The sequence below is a fragment of the Pygoscelis adeliae genome, unplaced genomic scaffold (genome assembly GCF_000699105.1).
Source record: "Pygoscelis adeliae isolate BGI_AS28 unplaced genomic scaffold, ASM69910v1 Scaffold10, whole genome shotgun sequence".
Classification (NCBI taxonomy): domain Eukaryota; kingdom Metazoa; phylum Chordata; class Aves; order Sphenisciformes; family Spheniscidae; genus Pygoscelis; species Pygoscelis adeliae.
This window is the reverse complement of record NW_008824053.1, coordinates 4,893,464-4,912,194: the sequence shown is the minus strand read 5'-3', so window position 1 is coordinate 4,912,194 and position 18,731 is coordinate 4,893,464. Positions and strand designations below refer to the sequence as shown.

At 35.8% G+C, this 18,731-nt stretch overlaps 1 protein-coding gene across 1 annotated transcript in view; it reads right to left on the bottom strand.

Moving 5' to 3' along the window:
- The window catches only part of HFM1 (HFM1, ATP-dependent DNA helicase homolog (S. cerevisiae)), a 39,482-nt gene extending 20,983 nt beyond the window's left edge, over positions 1 to 18,499 (bottom strand). Inside the window, exons 1-16 of the mRNA XM_009333880.1 lie at positions 18,429 to 18,499; positions 17,917 to 18,038; positions 16,135 to 16,456; positions 14,903 to 15,168; positions 13,353 to 13,400; positions 11,497 to 11,567; positions 9,207 to 9,339; positions 6,793 to 6,944; positions 6,359 to 6,436; positions 6,058 to 6,219; positions 5,414 to 5,614; positions 5,244 to 5,332; positions 4,279 to 4,322; positions 4,086 to 4,187; positions 1,828 to 1,973; positions 230 to 324 (exon numbers count right to left, since the gene is read on the bottom strand). Coding sequence (XP_009332155.1) covers positions 230 to 324; positions 1,828 to 1,973; positions 4,086 to 4,187; positions 4,279 to 4,322; positions 5,244 to 5,332; positions 5,414 to 5,614; positions 6,058 to 6,219; positions 6,359 to 6,436; positions 6,793 to 6,944; positions 9,207 to 9,339; positions 11,497 to 11,567; positions 13,353 to 13,400; positions 14,903 to 15,168; positions 16,135 to 16,456; positions 17,917 to 18,038; positions 18,429 to 18,499 — 2,102 coding nt within the window. The remainder of the gene's footprint in view (positions 1 to 229; positions 325 to 1,827; positions 1,974 to 4,085; positions 4,188 to 4,278; positions 4,323 to 5,243; positions 5,333 to 5,413; positions 5,615 to 6,057; positions 6,220 to 6,358; positions 6,437 to 6,792; positions 6,945 to 9,206; positions 9,340 to 11,496; positions 11,568 to 13,352; positions 13,401 to 14,902; positions 15,169 to 16,134; positions 16,457 to 17,916; positions 18,039 to 18,428) is intronic.
- Between the last annotated feature and the right edge of the window lie 232 nt (positions 18,500 to 18,731).

The following is an 18,731-nucleotide window of genomic DNA, read 5'->3' as shown; positions in this document are numbered from 1 at the left end:
CAGGAATCTACAACTATTGTTTTTTTGTTAAGTTCAACATGTTCTAAAGGTGTTTTTAGCTGATAAAACAGAAGGCTGTTAACTTCTGAATAGCTTGATTCGATTTTCCTTAAATTTCTTCTAAATAGACCGAAAAAACCAACCCCAAACCCCACCTGAAAAAACACATTCTGTAGAAACTATGAAACATTGCTACTGTCTATATAATCTTATAAAAATACTTAGTTACCTGCTCTCTATTATATCAGCACTATTTAACATCTGTATATACTTCTCCCTTGTACTCCAACGAGTCATAATAACTGCTGTAGCTGTAGTGTCAAACTGAAAAATAAAACCACAAACAAAATCTGCTCTCTAGCTCTCAGCAAAAAATTTCCAGTTGAACATGCATCACATATCTGTTGAAACGATTAAAACTGTTTTCTTAAAATCCTTATTGAAATGGCTGTTGAACGCCCAGGCCTCTCTAACTTAAAGGCAAGTTCTAACTCATTTGGGTAGTGAGCAGAACTCGGGATTTCAGCCATTGCTGGCAGGCAGGTCAGCGCACCAGCCTGTATGTGCTAATGTACATATAACAGACAAACGTCGAGAAACACCACAAATGAACCATTATTGACCTCCTTAGAAGGTCCACAGCTAAGGAAAGGATTCCTAATCACAACCACAGAAAATAATTTACTGACACGAATTCTCATCGGTAATCCCCAAACATTAGAAAGTCTTCAATGAACAGTCAAGCCTTTTACAGTCATTTCTTATAATCTTCATCATCTACTCTCAAGCCACCTCACTTAATTGTTTTGTTTTGTAATGCAAAAAATACCATTAGACTGATTTGTTGGTTTTTGTATGAGAAGTTTCCTGACCTTCCCATTTCTTAGATCAGATTAGTGTATGTAATACTGAAAGGCAGATCTCGGTAAATATTCCAGGTCTTGACTCAGAAAGTTGAAGCGGCTTAGGATTCCGAGTCACAACTTTAAAAATCTTACTGAATTACATTCGCTAGTGAAAAAACAAAACAAAACAAAACAATCAGTTGAAGTTAGGAATATAGGAATTTCCATACTAGTTTAGATCTTCGGTCCAAAAAAATAGTGTCACGTACACAACACACCACAGTGGCTAATATAGGCAGCCTCTGGAGACAAATGTGGGGTAAGCCATCTCCTGTATTAGGCTTTATCTGTATTTCTAAAAATTAGAAGACTTAAAAGCGTAAGATTTAACATAAATGATTCGGAGACTTTCAAGAGGTATAATTAAAATAACCATTTTTAAATTCTGCCCTCCCCTCCCTCCTTTTTACAGCCAAATCAACGTCTAAACCCTTTCTAAAACACAGCATTCTTAGCATCAGCAACCTCTTGTGGAAGCAAAATGAAATAGCTTTTTGAAGGCAGTGTTTCTGACTCCCCCTCTACCCCAATTCCAACTTAGATTTTTTTCTTGTTCTGATGGTATGAGAACAAAAGCACATTGCTCTCTATACTATTGAATATTCCAGAATTTTTATCATGCAATTTATAAGTTGTTTGCCAGCTTTCTACTTTTTCTCTAATCCCCATTTGCTATGCAACCCAAATGTAATCTTTAGATCTTTTTCCACAGCCAGGTGAAGCAGTACTTTTCAGTGGACAATACAAAAGCAAACATTTCTTTCTCAATTAGGAAGTTACCCAGAAGTAATTTAACTATTAATAACAACCCTTTAAAAACCGAAAGTTGCAGTAAAATTCTTGGCATTGTAGTTTCTTTGCCGAGAATAGTTTCTACTGATCCGCCTATAGATAGCATCAATATAATATAGCATTAACTTACTTGAGGCCTTCCTGCTCTCCCAATCATTTGCAGAACATCAGTTTCACTGTACTCTTGGAACACTCCTCCAACATAGTGCATTGTGGACTTTATAACCACCAGGTGTGCAGGTAGATTGACTCCCACAGCTAAGGTGCTAGTAGTAACTGCATTAAAGTATATTGACCGCAAGATGAATACCACTGAAATGTCTGGCAGACATTAAGCAAGCAGCAAGTAAGTGGCTAATTCTGATTCCTAAGAGCTCTTATTTTCTAGTGAAGTCAGTGGGCATTCTGCACCACAAAGAATTAGATGTAGATTACAGACATGTATTTGCGTAACAATTTCTGTGTATCTAATCATCAGCATTCATTTGTTATTGAGTATTCTCCAACAAATTACATCCCAGATATTTTTATTTAAACATTCCTTAACATTTGGAGATAATCCAGAATCCAATCCATCTTCAGTATAACACACTGAAGAAACATTATTCATATTTCTTCGTGGATAGATATTTGAACACTGCCATGACTTCATCTTGCTTTGTAGTGATCAGTATCTTTAAAATGTATTGGTTTTTTAAGTCATCAGTCATTAGCATTGTTTATATCCATGGCACCGTACCAGAATCAGCACCAATACTATCACAATACTTTACCAATGCGAACTCTCATGTGGAAAACACCAGTTGAGTTTGTGGCAAATTATCTCACACTCAAGTTTTTTAATTCACTTTCTCTAACAAATATATGGGGTGGCAGGAATTGAACATGAAAAGCCAGCTATACAGGCCAACTGATACAACTATTCCACCAGGAAAACAAAGTATTAATGAATTTTCCAATTATTTTTGAAATGAAAGGAGAACTAAAATTAGTAATTATAGGTACATCAGGAAAGAGGAATCCAATCTAAACTACAGGCATAACCATACCATCTTGTGAGAATATTATTGTTTTTCATATTGTGATGGTATGCAAGCTGGGAAATTTGTCAACGCAAAATGACTTAACCATAAAAAAGTTGCAAAGAAAGGTTCCTTACCAGTGCAATCAGATCTTCAGTCCATGTATGTGTGTGTATATACATACACATGTCTACACACACATACACAGTCAGTATACACGCACACAGTCAGTATACGTACACTCTATTTCAAGACCAAAGAATTTCTCCCCTTTGCAATATCTGTGAAAGGTGCATTAAAACTACCCCCATCATGCTCACAGACATATAAAGTGGAATATGCCGCATACTCTTTCAGTTTCCCCTCAGCCGTAGAAATGTAATTCTAGTATCTCAGATGATTCTGAAATATTCATACAAACTATAAATTTCAAAGGACTTAAGTACCAATAAGCACCTTGGCATTCTTTCAGTGGTAGTCCATACGTACATTCACATTGTGCTCAGCTGTGGCACAGGCTCTCAAAGTTATTTTTGCAAAGAGCAATTGTAGAACCACGGTCTCCTGAGATTTCAGAAACGGCACCGCAGTTGGCAAAGCCATACACAGTGCACCAGGCAGCCAAAGTACAGTAGATTGCAGGGATACAGAGACTTTTTAATACCATGGTCATTGAGACTCTAGCAAGGTTGCCAGATCACAGTAAGGGTATCTACCTTAAATTTTCATAGCAAGTCATGACCATTGTACAGGGAAGAAAAAATTCATGACTCTTTCAGTGTTGTATATGAACCACACAGACAATTCCCCACAGGGTCTGATTTAAGACCATCACGTCTCAAACAGATACCTTCTCATTTCAGGTAACAGCAGATGGAGTATTTCTTAGGAACCTCCCCATCAGTCAAAACACATCGCGTGGGAGTTTGAAAATAGTATCCTGCCTATCTAAGAAGCATAAATGTGAAAGATTACCTTCAGGGAAGCCACTGCTGCAAAGGACACAAACAAAGAAAACATCATGTGAACTCTGACGAAAGACACGCTAGCAGAGAGCTCCACCTCAATGGGATGGCTCAGTGGTACAAAAAGGAAACGGACATGGCCAGACCTATATAGACATGTGAGGGAGGATGACCTCCACGTATGCTGAGAAGAAGAACAGTTCTACGGTCTTTAGTAACAGTGCATATGTATACTCACAGGGTAAAAACACATGTGAAACAAACACATCTGTATCTGGATTTCACAAAGTAATTCCAAAGGTTAAACAAATTACAGAATCATAAAATATTACCACTTCCAAACTGCAATCTTCTCAGGATACATTAACAACATTTTGACTTTCGAAGTTAAATTTACTTACAAAGTACTGGCAAGTCTCCTACAGTAAAAGCTCCTTCAATTATTTTTCTGTCAGATATCTCCATACCCGCATGATGATAAGCCACACCATACATTAAAAGATCTGATAATGAAATAATTATATCCGTCACTTGACTAAGTTTACTCAAGCAAGTATTCATTCACAGAGCAGAGAAGTAGTAGGTTATATTTACCTCTCAGTTTGGAATCTTTCAATGAATTTGCAGACTTCTGTAATCTATGCAACACACAAAAATATGAGTACTTCAAAATCACAAAACAGATTCACTGATGTAAGCAGAATATACAAAGATTCAAGTATGTTTTTAAAATGCAAAAATAAAGCTTCACTTGAAACTAGATACACAATTACCCCACTAAGGATTGTAAGATGTATTCCTTGGCATGTATATTTTTTACATACTTTCCCATAGTTCTACTGCATTTGTGCTTTTTAAGGATGTTCTTAGTTTTCAGCTACATGTTAGACTATCAAAAGGACATAGTCTTAAAATAACTTTTTAAATATACATTCTTTGGATATTTTCAACCACCACCTTTCCCATCCTTAGAAAGGGAACAAACTGACTCTCTGGGGCAGCTGTGGCAGCCTTTCTAGCCCAGTCATCTTTCCAAGTCACGACCTACAATCTAGATGTGCTGTTCACATAAGGCAAAGACGACCATGTTTGAGGTCCAAAATCAGGAAGTAGCTCTGCAGCTGCCATGACTATGCAACCCTTAAGTAAATAATAATTAATATGGGTCAGAGCTGTATTTATTAAAGGTATCTGATAATGCAAAGACTTCTTACGGTTTAACTTAAACCACGAGTAAGACCACATCCAATTCAACTATTCATATGCTTAATCTTTGCACTACAAGGCCTTATAGGTCCATAGGAATTAACCTTTGTATGTTTAGAAAGCAACTTTTAGAAACAGCTTAATGTTTGTGAAAAGTATCCTAAAAATCTGAGAAGCAAATAAAACTTCCCAAGAAGAATGCCAATTTACCAAAAAGTATGTCAGCTGTGATGATGATTTAGTTGCAGACACTCCTCTGCTAGAAACTGTATTAGCTCAACAGCTTTCTTCACAGATGTGACAGGTTTACTAAAACACACAAACACTTATTATCAACTCAAATATAAAAATACCTTTGTTTCTGTTCTATACTCAGTAGAAATTTAGCATCTTTTGCAAGAACAGAAGCAGCCTGCTGTACTCCTTTTCTTGTGGCACAAAACTATAAATAAGAAAAGATTTTTTTGAATCAACACTTAAGAAAGAAATAATTTCAAATATGATGAAAAAAAAGCTGTTGTACCACAAGTGCTGGTTTTTGTTCCGAGTATGTTTGTATAATACTAGCTATCTTGTAGTTAAGAGTTAAGTCAAATTTGTATTCTGTCTGATTGTCACTGCAAGGAAAACCAAGAACAATTTTGCGTAGCTTCACTGGTCGTTGATCCTCATCTATTTTCAGACATACAGCAGGCATCTTACTATCTGAAAGCCATTCTGCAATCTTTAAAAAAGAAGAAATAGAATGGAAATGATAAATTTCTGCTTTTAATCATGCTCTTTTCTAACTGCATCACACAATAATTAACTTGGCTTTTGTCACATGTAAACTATTAACACATCTGACATTGCTTTTACCATTAAAATCATAGGTGAAGTTCGTTTTCTACAGGACCAATATAATTCAGACTGAAATCTCAAGTCTGTTGTGATTTGTACTTAGAGACAAAAATAACAAACAGAAATCTAAAACTGAAGCATGTCCATACTTGGCTGATAGTTCCATATGGTTGTAGGTCATTTGTTACATTAATATCAACCTCACAGCTGTCTTCAGCTGACAGCTTCAAAATGACAACTTTATTATCAATCTGAATTTATAACTCCAGGTAAATTTTATAAAATACAGCTACACCGATTAAAATACAGTTAAAATTTAACTCTTACATCTTCAGCATTCGGGATTGTTGCAGAAACAGCTACAAATCTCAAGGGAGGAACAGTGTCATGACTCTCTGAAAGACGCGAAAGAGAAGACTGAACAGTCTTCATCCGACTGACTACAACTTCTAACGTTGCACCACGGCTTTCATCCTTTATAACATGCACCTATTAGGAATTTTAAAAGATTTGCAAAAATATTTCTCCAGTTACAATCTAGACACGTGTTAAATAAATGTTGTATTTTCTAAGTTTCCTTTTATCTTCAAGAACAAAAACAGTGCCTATAAAACATTAATTTTCTTACTTCATCAATGAGAAACAGTCGTACAAGCTGGACTATAGAGTTGTCTCTCCACCTTCTAGTCATGCTATCCCATTTTTCCTAGGAGAAAAAAAACAACACAACAAAACAACAACAGAAGGTGAAAGATGTTTTAAAGGCCAACATATGCCAGAAGCAGAGTACAGGCAGACATGCCTAAACTTTAATAAATCTTCAAATAAAATCAGTTAAATTAATTCAAGCTAATGTCATGTATGTTTCATCTGGCACATTATTATATTACTACTTGTTGTTTATATGAACTAATAGTATGCACAGCAGTGTGCAGGCAAGCATAAGGATCATAAAATTACTACTTATTACAAAAAAAAGGAGCAGCCCTAGTAACATACAATTAGTAGACTACCAATGCCTGCTTACTTTAGGTTTTTGCAAGAATTGGAATTGAAACCTACAGGTGTAGTGATAATAATGTGAGCATGATGTATTTCAAATAAATCATCCATCACTGTATCTCCTGTCAGTTCCTTGCAGCTGAGTCCTACAGGTCCAAATTTTTCTTTCCAATCATCAAAACGCTGACTGCATAGAGCTTTTATTGGAGCCACTAAAAATAACACAAAATAATCGGAGTTATATAATGAAAACCAAATCTTCAGCTGTATTGTTAAAGATGCTAAATGCATACATTTTTAAGATGTCTTCTCGAATTTAATTTCCCTAATTTTCAGCTTTGCTCCCAAAACCATAAAACTTGTAACTGGTATTATTATACTTATTACCCCATTCCATGTGCACAGACCAATGTTGAGCTTTGGGCCCCAGTTCTTCCCTATCAGCAATCAGAAACAGAAACCTTTAATTAAGGTTATTTATGCCCTCTCTTAATCCTGATTTTTTCCTCAATCCCACATGGAAACAATCATTCAGCTATCAAATGTTTTCTCACAGATCGAAGAAACCATAGGAAATACATCCTTTCTATGAATTTGTATGGAAGATCATACAAATACCAACCTTTTTCCAGTTCAGAATGATTTGAGCACTCTGTATTCAGAAAAAAAAGGGGTTATAAATGAGAAACCATCCACGAGCAAGAGATAGAGTACCAGAAGAGATCAAAATCTATCTAAACCAAATGTACAGTTAAGTGTAGTCAGGGTAATGCCGAGCAGCTAACACAGCGGGTAGCAGTTCTGATGCTGGTCCTCATTAATAGACTCCTAAAACAATGTTTCTTCATAATTTTTTTTTCCTGAGGATACATACTATTCTTTAGCAGATGGAGGTTGATTTCTAGAAATCAGAAGTAATCCTCTACAAGGACTAATAGTAGCAACACATGTAAGTCTATACTGGATGGGTAATCTATATGGAAAATGCTGTGATTTAAGTGAAAAGTAGTGATCTACACATGATCCGAAAACGGCAGATAGATCTCGCAGTGATTACATTCTAGGCTAGTTAGAGCCACTGGAATATGAACTATTTCTGCGTATCAGCTGACAAGCGATCCCTAAAATGAAGACATTTAAAGAACCAGTTTCTGCTTCAGAAAGGAGTGTGAAATCTCCTAAGTGTATTGGTGGCCTATAAAGCAGGGGAAATCACTAGCTCCAGAATGTTGATCAAGCTACCAGCAAGTAACTCACAAAATCGCCAAAGTAATAATCTTTTGCTATGCAAGAATGCAAGCAGCTAGTGATCGCTCCTAGAACTTCAGTCACCAATCCTTAGCATGTGTTAAAGCTACTGGGAAACAACTCTAATTTACACAACTACTGCCAGCTAATTCATGTACATTGAGCCACTGACAAACCAGGTACCAGAGCATGCTCCAGCAGTACATAATCTGATTAACATTCATAATCTGTTCCAACATTCGGAAAACTGACACGTCTCCTTCTCCATCATCGTTGTACCTGGAAAGGTCAGCAGATCTAATTCCACCAGCAGGTAACTGCTGCCTTACTGAAAGTTCCAACCAGCCAATTTATATCAATTCTACCACGGCAATCAAAAACATTACAGTACACTGAAATGCTCCACCTCGATCCGCTGACAGAGAAACTATAATACATGCCTGTTTATAAAAGATCTGTTTACAATATACAGTAAACGCTAAATCAACACTAGCTTTATTGTAAGAATTTGAACACACTGGAATTAAAAAAAAAAATTAGGCTGAAACTTTTGTAAATATAAAGATTAACCATTAATATACAAATATATCACTGTGTGAATTAATTAAAACCGGGACAAAACCACCAATTTAATCTGATTTACATGATATGAACTCGATTCTCCAGGAAGGAAAGAAAAGTGTAATTGTTGTGACTATCTTCTATATAGGAACTAATGAAAATATTTGATCAATTAAACTCATAAAGACCACAGCTCTGTTGCTTTTGAACTAGTAGACAGAAAGCAACAGTTAGCATGAAACCTTGCCAGGCAAGTGAATATTGGAAAATTTGATCCTCATCTCGGAGCAACAGACAGGCACACAAAAGACACTGCACGATTTCTGACTCTGCCACTAAGAATTTGTTTTAGTTTGCTTTGCTTCCTTCTTCCCTTTTCATGTACATCTTGCTTTCTTAGAGGGCAAACTCTTCACAAGGTTTTTTTTATTTTTATAGGCAATGCTGAACACTACAATTACACAATGCTGTTAAATACTAATAATAGTTACAACGGTATCACAAATAAACAAACCCTAAAAGAAACAACTTTTTAAAGAATGAGGTAGGTCACAATTTCTTAACATATTTCAATATAATTAAAGCACTCACTCCAGATCTCCACATTTACAGAATGACATTTTCTACTGCTGTCACCAAAATGTTTAAAGCTGCATAATACTTACTGTAAACAACTTTAATATTTAACCAAGGCAGTGGGGCTTCCATGAGTAATCTGGTAATAGCTAGCTCGAACATTACAGTTTTTCCAGAGCCAGTCGGAGCACAAATCACAAAATTCCTATCTGTGTAAAGAAGCTAGGAAAGAATTGCAAAGTAGTAAATATAACACAGCTATCCATTGTACCTATTCAAACATTCCAAAAGCATTGTCTAGGGGAAAACGACACAAGGAAATTATTATTACATTGATATAAGTAGTCCTCTAAAAAATTTTGTATTAGATGTGAACTTAAGTTACAGCAAAATAAAGAATATCTTCTGCTACACATCTGCCACAGAAACATACATGAGATAATGTTCATCTAAGGTTATTATGTAATGAAGTCTACCATTCTGCGACAAACAAAAAAAACAGTATCTAGCCTTGGATGACATTAATACACAATCACTGCCTATGTCCCACTGCAACCATATGTAGGCTCATCAGAAAGAGGTATTTTGTGCTCAAATTCAAAGTGCAATTTGTTTTCCTTCTGTAATTCAGTCTGCATTGAAAATTCCAACATTGTTAAATATCTATAATTTTAAAAGAATGTTAAGTTTTCGATAATGATGAAAGTAGGTTTTGTATGACTATGCTTCCTTCCTTCCTTCCCCCACATTCCATCCTGCACCATTTTAGAAGCCAGGTACGTCCATGTCAGGTTCCCTCATTTTCCTCTGACCAGGTTGACTCTACGCTCCTTCCTCCTCCACAGTGTCACTCACCCACCCTCCCTCCATGCAGCATGTTCTGTGCAGCTTCATTTCCTTCCTTCGCTCCCAACTCCTTCCTCACGGATTTTGCTATTCTCATTCTTTTTTCCTTTCCTTCTAGCTGTTAATGTTCTAAAACTATTCTGTAACTGTTAGGAGCTCACAAGGATGAATGGGAATCACCTAGTACTTGATTTATAAATAACTGTAGCAATGACTGACACTGACAGTACTGCTGAACAGTTGCAGGAATTACCTCTGTTCTTCATCTACCATTTCCAGTTTTCCAATGCTCACAAAAATCAATGAAGTATGAATGCTGCACGAATACAAAATTTTCCCTGATACTTGTTAAATAATCCTTTGTAACACTCACTGTGAATCCACCAGAGAAATTCTACCAAGTTGAATACTTACAACTTATTTCTTGGAACCAGAGAGTTGCTACCGAGTTGAACCTTGCAAGCTTAACCAATTAAAAAAAAATAAATATACAAGACTATTATCTTTTTAATATGCTGATTTCTCTTAATTTTTAACAATATGTCATGTCTTATACATGAGTGATAAGCAAACCTTGTCCTTGCTGGTACTTTACAAACAAGTTTATATTTAGGAGTACTAACACATGAGCCATTCCAAAAAAAAATTTTTTTTAAAAACTGTTGTCCTGAGAAGTCTGTTTTTGCAGCTTTCACAAAAGTAAACCTTGCCTACAGCTGTGATTTTCCATTATTCTAGGAACAGCGTCACACAAGATTATTTTACAGGCCAATATGATGTATAACTCTCATCAGAAAATAAACACAAATTTGGCAGTAAGGAAAAATACCCCAAATCTATGCATAAAACTAAAAATGTAAGGAAAAAAAACAAAAATACAACTGCCCATATAATTTAAATACAAGATTATTCTGTTCATATAAGCACCGTTTTAAAAATCTTCTCTTTATAAAACTTTACTTAGTGGGTAAGAAATTCAAACAAAAACATTTGCAACATCAAAAGTAGCTTAAAAAACATGCTTAGGAATGTTTGCAAATGACACTGGTATTTCCCCTAGAGTTGAATAAAAATTTCAAACGCTCTGTTGAAGACTCTGATGGAACCTGTATCTCCTCTCTGCAATACCTGTAATACCATCTTTCTCAAATCAGTTGCTTTGAAAAGAAGTTTCAGGTTTTAAAGAAAGAGCATAGCTGGTAAAAAGGGCATGTCCAAAAGGACAACCTTCTCTAAAGCTCTGATTTTCTTAATCTTCCTGTGAAAATCATTAAAAAAATATTACTAATCTGTATGCATAAATACACATACAATTCACATCTTCACACAAATGTATTTAAAACTGAGAAAAACATTTTTAAAAGTACTTCTGGTCTCTTCTCCCAGCTAAGCACAACCCTGCTCAACTATTCCAGGAAAAGGTTCTAAATATATTACAGTTTTCTAACCCCTTTTAAGTTCTGAATATCAAAGTATCATTTAAATTTATCTACAAAGTACTTCCTGCAGCTGCAGCTAATGCTTCATACTTACATCATCCAAAGCTTTTGACTGTGCATAGTTAAAATATGGGAACTCCTTAAAAATACTTCTAAATTGGGTCGCTTGACAGCATTAAGGAATTGAAAACAATAGAGTGAAAAATTATAGAATTTATTTTAAAACTGTAAAATGCATCTCTTTCTTGTAATTTAAATGCAAACTTAAAACAACAATCTTTCACTCATACAGGCTTGTAAAAAATTATCAAAAAGTAACTTATTAAATGATTTCGTAACTTTATATTTAGATTCTTAGTGAGCCATATATTCCACTTCACCAAAAAACCCACTACCTATTTGAGAGGTGTCAGGATTATACCAATAATCAATTGGTATAGGCAATGGTCCCTATTGCTCCTAATTGCTCCTCCCTGGCATAGGCTTCCTGGAATGGCATACAATTATGGAATGTGAAACTGCAAGGGACAAAAGCTTTATTCTACACTGCAAACCAGCTACAAGAGCAAGCAGAGCACTGCTGTTAGCACATCTAAAGTGTCAATGGTCACATTTTATTTGTAAGAAAACACATATTAATTAGCATAATATTGTATGTCCAGTCATAACAGCAGCAAAGAAATTCACCTACAATCTCTTAGTGCTGACAGTGGTTTTAAAGATATTTTCAATTGCTAATATTGTGTATATCTCAGACAACGTACTTATCTAAAATGTGAGTAAGAGGAAAGAGGATTGTTACATTACAAATCCAAATGAGTGAGTTGATCCTTGTCTGGACTTGCACTGAAGCCACACCAGCAGGCTAACTGTAACCATCCCATCAGGCTGAGGATGCACACACAGTCAGACATAACACCAACAGTAACAAGAACAATGAACTGCTGGGGCCTCAGATTGATGTTACATTAAAAGGCTACATAAAAAGGAAAAGAAAAAGGAGTAAAACAAGAAATAAAAGTAGTTAAATATAAACATTAAAAAATGGGTAAAGATAAGCAAGTAATATTAAAGAAAATAAGGATTTTTTTAAAAAAGACTTCTCTAAAATTACCTCTCTAAATAAGTGATCTATTTTCAAAATGCAGAACATTGACTCTATCTGTAATTGGCAACATCAGAACAACCCAGTCCTTACTCATTTTGGAAATTATGACACTTCTTAAAGCTATTCACATGAATTTAAGTTGCCTAAATTTAGACATTTCCTCTTGCTGATATTTAACCTGCCATTTGACAGGTTACTAGAAACAAAATATTGAAAAGACACTGTAAAAAAAGCAAAAAAATTCTGACAGATATAGATGGACGGTTAATTATGTTATGGGTTCAAGGCAGGGGCAAGAGGGAAAATTATTGCAAAATCTGCTTGAAGAATGGAAATACACTGTATGCACACTACAACATAAATACAGACCTATAAGGAATATATGAAGTTTATTTTCTCCTAAGCAAATGGGACAAAAAGTAAGATCCAGTTTTCCTAATAAGCCTAAACACTAATTCACTTTTCCTTTATTTAAAGTGTATGAGGATATATGTGTATATGTGCCTTTGCATATGAACTCTGGCCTCAAATATATATTATGCAAACTAAAAATGTTACATTTTTAAAATAAACAGTTTTTAGGATAAAATTTGAATGTTTGAAATAAGAATAAATTTGCTTAGCAATGAATGATCCATAAGTTGTCCTATTTTCATTCTAGCTTTGGAAGTCCAAAGGGTAAACACCTATTCATCATTTGATTTCCAGCATTACATTACAAATCAAAACTATTACAGTGTAATACATGAGTTCCTATGGCTACAAATTAAACACTATTATTTTGTAAATGTAAAAGTATTGTAATAAAATCAATAAATCAGATACAGCAAATACAAGGATACGTATTTCTGTAACAGCCCTCAAAATTTCCAGTTTTCTTCCTGCAGTTCCTAAAGAAATAAAAGTAGTAGATTTATAAAACCAGATTTGTTTTCAACCATGAAAAATACCTTCCTGACCCCAAGCTATGTGTTCTGTGAGGAGCTGCAAGACTATAACAAGGTCCAAGCGATACAGAAGGAGCTGACAGGATAGGACAGGGAGGTCACAAGCTCATCATTTGAAAGGACCATCTTGGTGGCCCTTTGCTGAACTCACTCCAGTTTAAGGATGTCTTGCCTGTACCAGAGGCTCAAAACTTGATGCAGTATCTAGACGTGGTCTCAAAAGTGCCAAGAAGAAGGGGATAATCATTTCCCTCAACTTCCGGGCTTTGCTCCTGTTAACAAAGCCCAGGATGCTGTTGGCCTTCATTACTGCTGGGGCACACTGCTCGCTCATGTTCAGCGAGCTGTTCGCCAGCCCCCAGTAAGTCCATCCCAGGGGAACCCCAGGGCTTCTTCTCCTTCCCTGGGGCAGGACTCTGCATTCGTCCCAGCTGAATTTCATGAGATCCCTGGCAGCCCCCTCCTCCAAGACAGACCCCTGCAGTACTCCACTTGTGGCAGGCATGCGGGCAGAGTGTGACCCATTAACCACCACCCTCTGAGCCTGACCGTCCAACCATTTTTTACCCATGCAGTTGTCCATCCATTCCTAATGTCCTAACTTGGATACAAGAATGTTGTGGAAGACAGTGTTTCTCAACCATTCTATGATTCTATGAAAAGCCTTGCTGAAGTCAATGACATCCACTGCTCTCCCCTCATCCACAAATCCAGTCACTGATGCTCAGAAGGCAATCAGACAGGAATCACGTTTTCCATTCCTGACCAGCCTCCAAATCCCATCTTAAGCCACAGCTCTGCCCTACAATTTTCTGCTAGAACTATTTTTCTATTCCGTATTTCTGTAGCAGTTAGCCAGGTACACGAGGTACATTCTACAGATGCAATGAATCCCTGTCCCAAAAGCTTAAAACCTAGACACAAACCACACATATTTAAAAGCTATTAAAAAACAATTTCTAAAACAAGTATTTTATCATTTAATCAAAATTCTCACCACTTTCCTCCATTTTCCAGATTTTTCCTATTTAAAATCTATTTCTATAAAGATACAAGTATGAGCCGCATCACAAATAAACATTCCATTTTCAGTTTCTGGTTTCAGATGAAGATGAGACTATTTACCAGATGAAGGGACAAGGCTGCTCTTTTTCAAGCTGTTTAGGGGACTGATCTGAAGTGACATTTTCAGAAAAGTTTACATGACTTGGCACTTTTGAAAACACGACTCTTCTTCACAAATTGTTTACCCAGCTCATATTAAACAACAATGCAATTAAGTTCCATAGAATTGCAGTATCTTCTATCAAGTTTAGCCAATTATTTCACCTTGAGGTGGTGGAAAAATGTTCTTCACTCTACCTCAGATCATGGATATCCATTATTATCATATACCAAAGACAGACAGTGAACTATTTTTTTTGAAATAGAGTAATAATAATTACCTGTCATATCCAGAGTCTCTGAAGCATTAGAAAATGATTTCATTTTAATTCCATTTTTAGATGCAATGTCCCCATCATTTACCCTATGCAGAGTAAAATCTGAGTCTTTAGTTATTGGAGCATGATGATTATTTCTCCATAAACCTTCTTTTCTCACTTCTTTCATGTTTTCACTTGTATTTAAGTAAGTATCAATTTCTTTCACATCCACAGAACTATCTTTAGGTTCTGTATTTTTATACATATAGCCAGACATTTTAAATAAGCTGCAAAAGATCCAGGATTTTTATTAGTTGGTTCTAATGTTATACAGTTTCTCTAATATTTGAAAAATATGTATGTTTGTATTAGAAGCAGAACTAGTAAGAAAAGTTTGTATCTATTTTTATTTGATCTGGCACTCTTCTACCTGAAGAAAACACCTTTCAAGGTACATTTTAACTTTACTTTCATTCCAGAAAGAACCCGAAATAAACTGTCTGTCCAGATGGGCTCTGAATCCCAACAGCAGATTAACTGTCAATCTCTGCATAATTACAAACAATAGAGACATACAGGTTCTGAGGAATGAGAAGAGCTGGGCATAGAAGAGGAGTTTATCTGTAAAACCCCTCCTGCCAGGCAGCACTGAAATCAGGTTGAGAACTGCTCAAGGTATTCCTGGCTGGCTGAACTGTGTTCTGAAAATCAAGTGATCTTAGCCTTCTTGCTTGTTACCACATGGATAAAGAACTAAAAATAATATTTTAAAAAACCTTTGTCATCTAACGATTTCTTTAAAATTAGAATCATCGAATAGTTTGGGTTGGAAGGGACCTCTAAAGGTCATCTAGTCCGACCCCCCCTGCAATGAGCAGGGACATCTTCAACTAGAGCAGGTTGCTCAGAGCCCTGTCCAACCTGACCTGGAATGTTTCCAGGGATGGGGCATCCACCACCTCTCTGGGCAACCTGGGCCAGTGCTTCACCACCCTCAGAGTAAAAAATTAAAGCAACAAACCTCATCCTTACTTTTCTCATAAAAGAGGCTGAGCTCAGGACACATTTAATTACAGTACTAAAATACTGCCAAAAGGAAACATCTTTTTTCCTTATACTGAAAAGAACCAGTGTCTGGAGCCCTGTTAAAGTACCTTCACTTGAAGGATCCCAAACTCTGTGTTTAACAAATGTATCTAAAATAGTAATAACTCTGACAGTTGATAAATTATCAGAATTGACTAGACACGTACCTTTTCTTTAATGTTGAATGGACACTCTCATCATCACTGTTTTCCGGAAAATTACTTAATATTTTATGTTGTGAAAAATTTGCACCAGGTTGCTGAGAAACCCCTGTTCCTGATTTAGGTTTATCTTGGTCAGAAGAGAGAAACAATGGAACCATTTTCAGATTTTCACGCTGAAAACTAATTTTCTCTCTTTCTCCTACACTTAATTGGAGCACTTCTTTTTCAGAGGCTATGCCAAAATGAACAGGTGCTGGTGATTTATCATTTACTTCCTCAGTGTTACTCTTACATTGTTGTATAAAATTCTGGTGCTTTCTCCCTCCTACAAAAACAATAAATTATTATTTCTATTAATACTCATATTCCTATTCATAGTAATTTTATTAAATATTTTCCACACAGAATAAGCCAAATTCACGTACATTATATGAACCGATATTTCTACCTTATCGCAAGAACTTTAGTGTATATTTTATGACTCATGCTGATGAATGCAATCATCTGTGGTCAATTAAAAAGCTATAAAAATAGGGTCCCTTTCTATGCTTCCTATACAAAGTAATGGAGCAAAACTATTCCTCAGAACTACAAAGTAGTTTGTAAGATAGAAACTCTACACCCTGTCCCACAATAAAGATGGTCTTTTAAAAAAATTACACAAAGACCAAGCTTGAAGTTCCTACTACAAACAGCTGTGAGATAAACCCTGCAATCTCAACAGTCAAAATTCGTAATGATGTCAATGACAGGCTGGTTTCATAGTCATCTTGGTTAATTATCACATTTTGCAGGGTTAATTCTCAGTAGCACCGGTGTCCTGATCTGGCTGACCATACAAGCACTGCTGTCAGCAAAAGAAAGGCAAGAGCAGAAATAAGCAATTGAATGCAACAAGATCACAGAACAGCTCTATTCCGCAGCCTATTAATTTCAGTGTTATCCATCTAGAAACTTAAAATTACAATGGCCTGTTTGTGACGTAACCCCAACAGTTCTAATTCTACAAACACCAGAAAGTTTATTCAAATGAGTAGTTCTTAATGGAATTGCCCTTGCGTAAAGTAGGAAAAAAAACCTTCTGTCTTAGCAATATAACTCCTCAATAGAGAATATCATAAATCAGCATAGCACCTAAGAAATGCAGAAATCTACTTGACAGAGATAAAGCAAGCGAATTCTTTAAAATAAATTTCCTTAAGGTGATCCTGAACGTCTAGGTGGAAGGAATACTCCACTTAGCAGCAATCAATGGCCAAATTCAAATTTGGCCTCCTGAATAGCAATTTGAAAAAAGCCCCAAAAGGGAAGAAGAAAGTTAGGTTGACATAAACTCTCTGTTCCTTGGGTGGGAGACAGGTCATCAGATCCATGTGTTGCATTAGGCTCTTACAGTTGCTTCCCACTGTGTTATGATGCTTCATGGAACAATGTGGAGTAGCTGAAGTTTTGATCATACTTCTTACCTTGCCCACTTCTGCACAGTAAACTTGTAGCCTGTATATGCCCAAAGAGGACTGCTAATACTCCAAACATATGTAAGACACCACTCTCTACTAAAATACATTCTTTGTCTATATTTGCATACCTAGAATATTTCGTATTTCACAGCACTAAAAGAGAGCGGAGAAATTATCTGTCAAGCTAATTATTTTTTAAGCCATTTAGAATGAACGTCAAATATTATGGTTTAGTGGGACTTGGCACTGTTAACAGTTTGACTTGATGATCTTAAAGGTCTTTTCCAACCTAAATGATTCTATGATTCTATTCTATGATATTTACCCATATGAGTGTCGGCTGTGTTTTTTTCCAGTTCCCTCTGTAACTCCTCCGCAGCTGGAATTTCAGCAATAGCTGGAGCAGGTGCAATACACCAAATCTTACGCTCTTCATTTTCTAGATACCTATTTTTAACACACAAATGTAGGGTAAAAGCATTCTTTAAGCACCCTCCGCAACATCTAGCTTAAAATCACTAATCATAAACAACCTACTGTTTCTCCTGCTAAAAAAATATTATTAATTCATGTGATTTTTAATCACAGAAAATTTAAGAGACAAAACTTCTGCTAACCTGTATTTCTCATAGCCCTAAGATACACCTGCATCATTCAAACTTCAATGTGCTTGAAAAAACATTTCAAAGCACAGGTTATGAACCTGGAAATTTTTAGCCCCACATTTCTACTGGTAGACAGAAAAGGGAGTTAAAAAAAAAAAAATCTGCTGCAAAATGATTCAGAGTGTGGAAAAACTTGGAAAACAATTATATATATTTAACAATAAAGATTTACCTTTGTCTTGTATCAGGTCTTTCATAAAATAAATCATCCAATGAAAAGATCATGTCTGCAGAGTTGAACATTTTTAGATCAAATGTGAAGTCTCTTAATCTGCAAAAGGCAGCACAAGGAACTGTGAAACTGAAATTACTAGAATTGAACCTGTATAAGCAATAGAAAGCTTTAAGTGCCAATACTTAATTTATAGACTTTTACTTTTAGAGCTCTTGCCTGTATCCTTAATTCCTCTTCAAAAGGAGAATCTCTCTCCTGATAAAATATGGTTCCTATTATTTATGACCAAAAAAATCCTGC